Below are 2,899 nucleotides of genomic sequence, written 5' to 3'. Positions count from 1 at the left end.
AAATTTAAGAGAAAAGACGCGGAAAGCTATCCAAAGGTGATTTGTTTTTGCAGGACATCGTCCCTGCACACAAATCTCATGTTGCCATGCAAAAAATTCGTGATGCAGGCTTTGTATTACTAGAAAACCCCCCTTATTCACCAGATTTGGCTCTATCCCACTATCATCTCTTTCCTCAACTGAAAAAAGTTTAAAAGGTCGTAAATTTTCTTCCAACGAGGGTGTAATAAAAGCTGTGGAGGTCTGGTATGCAGAACAAAAAGAAACATTCTTTTTGAAAGGTCTAGAGACGTTACAGGTTCGCTGTAATAAATGTATCCAATTAAGAGGAGAATCTGTTGAGTATCAAAATGTTTTGTCATTGAAAGATAGTTTGGTTCTATAGTAGGCTAAGAATTTTTCAATATATCCTCGTATATATGTAGACACCTTACGTAACATATTATCCCTTTAAATTTTCAAGCAGTGTATTAGAATTAGAGAAAGAATGAATATACCTACTACACAAATACGCAGAGAATGACCTAAGAAAAATGCTCACTGCAATTTTGCAAAATCGTATTAGTATCTGTCGACACTGACAGACATTGATTTTGTCAGTGTTTTACCGTATTTTACACCAGTTTTTACGAAAGTTTTATACCGAAGTTTTAACTTCCGCCATGTTCGGGGACCACCCTAGCAAAACTGTAGAAAATGTGAAGGTTTTCATACGAATCCGTCCTCTAAACGACAACGAATCGCTGGGATACACCAAGGGAACCATCGAAATCAACAAGGAAGAATGCAGTATCCTCCTGAACAACAACGAATACAGAGAATTCGAGAAACTCTTCAGATTCCACCAGGTCTTCCCCGAAGAGACCAGCCAGCAGGAGATCTACCACACTGTAGCAGCCCCAATAGTGGACACCGTCTTGAAGGGTTACAACGGTACAATTTTCGCCTATGGACAAACTGGCTCCGGCAAAACCTACACGATGGTTGGGAACAACAATACCAAAGAACTCCAAGGCATAATTCCGAACTCATTCTCGCAAATATTCAGCCAAATAGCCAGCTCGGTGGAGCAGAAGTCCTTCGTGGTCACCGTCACGTTTCTGGAGATCTACAATGAGGAAATCAGGGATCTTTTATCGCCAACCACCGGCAAAAAACTCGTCATACACGACCATAAAACCTACGGATCCTTCGTGAAGAATCTCTCGGGTTTCACTGTTAATTCCATGGATGAACTGAGGAAGCTGTTCATAAGAGGAAACAAAAACAGGACAACCAAGTCGAACACCCTCAACATGAGTAGTTCAAGGTCCCACGCCATTTTCACCATAATGATCGAATCCAAGAACCACAGTACCAACGTGACAACCTTCGGAAAGCTCAATTTTGTAGATCTGGCAGGTTCTGAAAGGTTGAGTAGAACCAAAGTGACCGGGGATATGCTGAAAGAGGCTAGCCATATCAATCTATCACTCTCTGTACTAGGAAACGTAATATCCAATTTGGTGGACGGTAAATCTTCCCACGTGCCATACAGAAACTCCAAGCTTACAAGACTTCTACAAGACTCCCTTGGTGGTAACTCCAAAACGGCGATGATAGCCACGTTGAGTTTGGCGGAAATAGATTACGATGAAACCGTGTGTACCTTGAGGTACGCCTCGAGAGTGAGATACATCAAGAACTACGTCAGTGCCAACAAAAAAACGGACGGTCTGATCGCCTCCTTCGAAAAACAGATACAAGAGCTCCAGAACAAGGTCAAGACCATCCAAGAAGAACAGGAAACCAAGAGGACCAAACAGTACGAACTGAAGATGAAGGCCACGGAGAAGAAGAAACTCCAAGAGGAACTTCAGACCACGGAAAACGTCAAACAAGAACTGATGAACAAAATCGAACTGCTACAACAGAAGATCATCGTGGGAGGCGTGAACCTGCTGGATAAGGTTGAAGAACAGAACTGTCTCATAGAACAGTCTTCCAGTGAACTGGTGGAGCTGCATGAGAAGACCAAAGCGTTGGAAGACATCTTGGACAACAAGAACATGATGAAATTGGAGCTGAAGCAGAGCTATTCGTCCTTGCAAGAGGAGAATGAGGATTTGGATGATCAGATTTCGAAAGTCCAAGAAGAACTGAAGAAGCTAAGGGAAGAACAGGGCAAACAACAGTCTGAGCAGCAGTTCGAAATGGAGAGAAGATTGGACCAGAAAAAGGCTCTGTCTCAAGATTTAGCCCTTTACAATTTGGTCTTGCAAAATATGATACCGAAAAGGTACAAAAAGAGGATAGAGGCGAATATACAGTATGACCAAGATGAAGACGAATTCCGGTTGAAACACGTAGCTCATGCTGGCAACAACATCGGGAGAAAGTATAAGGAGGACGAGAATATCAAGAGGATGATGCCTTGGCAAATCAAATCGCCCTATATTATACCGAGCAGGAAATATTAAAATTGTTATTTTATTCTTTATTTAAGTTTATTCAATCTACTCTGTTTTTATCCATTTTTAAAAGTTTTTTATACTTTTAAGTCCATTAAAAGGTTCGCTTATGAGTTATTTCTGATGGATAGTTTAAATTCTTGACGGATATTTCAATTCTAACTACTGAAATTCTAAAAAAAATTATTTTCCTCAGTTTTGCTTCAAATACTACTACTATGTATGACTTGGCCAGTTCATAATACTGGCTATCATAGATCGTCCATAGAAATGGTGGAAGCGCTTCTTCTAAATCATTGAATTCTGGAAATCCAAGACGAATATATTCAAATTATGCTTAAATATATGAAGAATACAGTGAAATTGTACGAGGTTTGTCAATAAAAAAAAATTATCCCTTCCAGGGTCAACGGTTACCAATAATCGCTACATATATGCACTCTTGGAAA

The 2,899-nt window shown here is 40.3% G+C and overlaps 1 protein-coding gene across 1 annotated transcript; it reads left to right on the top strand.

Annotated features, from left to right (window-relative positions):
- The first annotated feature begins 571 nt into the window (after nucleotides 1–571).
- On the top strand, nucleotides 572–2,567 carry LOC123318750 (kinesin-like protein KIF3A). Its single transcript, XM_044905481.1, has one exon. It carries the CDS (start codon nucleotides 663–665, stop codon nucleotides 2,457–2,459), a length of 1,797 nt encoding a protein of 598 aa, XP_044761416.1. The 5' UTR covers nucleotides 572–662; the 3' UTR covers nucleotides 2,460–2,567.
- The last annotated feature ends 332 nt before the right edge of the window (nucleotides 2,568–2,899 follow it).

The sequence above is a fragment of the Coccinella septempunctata genome, chromosome 8 (assembly GCF_907165205.1).
Source record: "Coccinella septempunctata chromosome 8, icCocSept1.1, whole genome shotgun sequence".
Taxonomy (NCBI): Eukaryota; Metazoa; Arthropoda; class Insecta; order Coleoptera; family Coccinellidae; genus Coccinella; species Coccinella septempunctata.
This window is presented reverse-complemented; position numbering and strand designations above follow the sequence as displayed.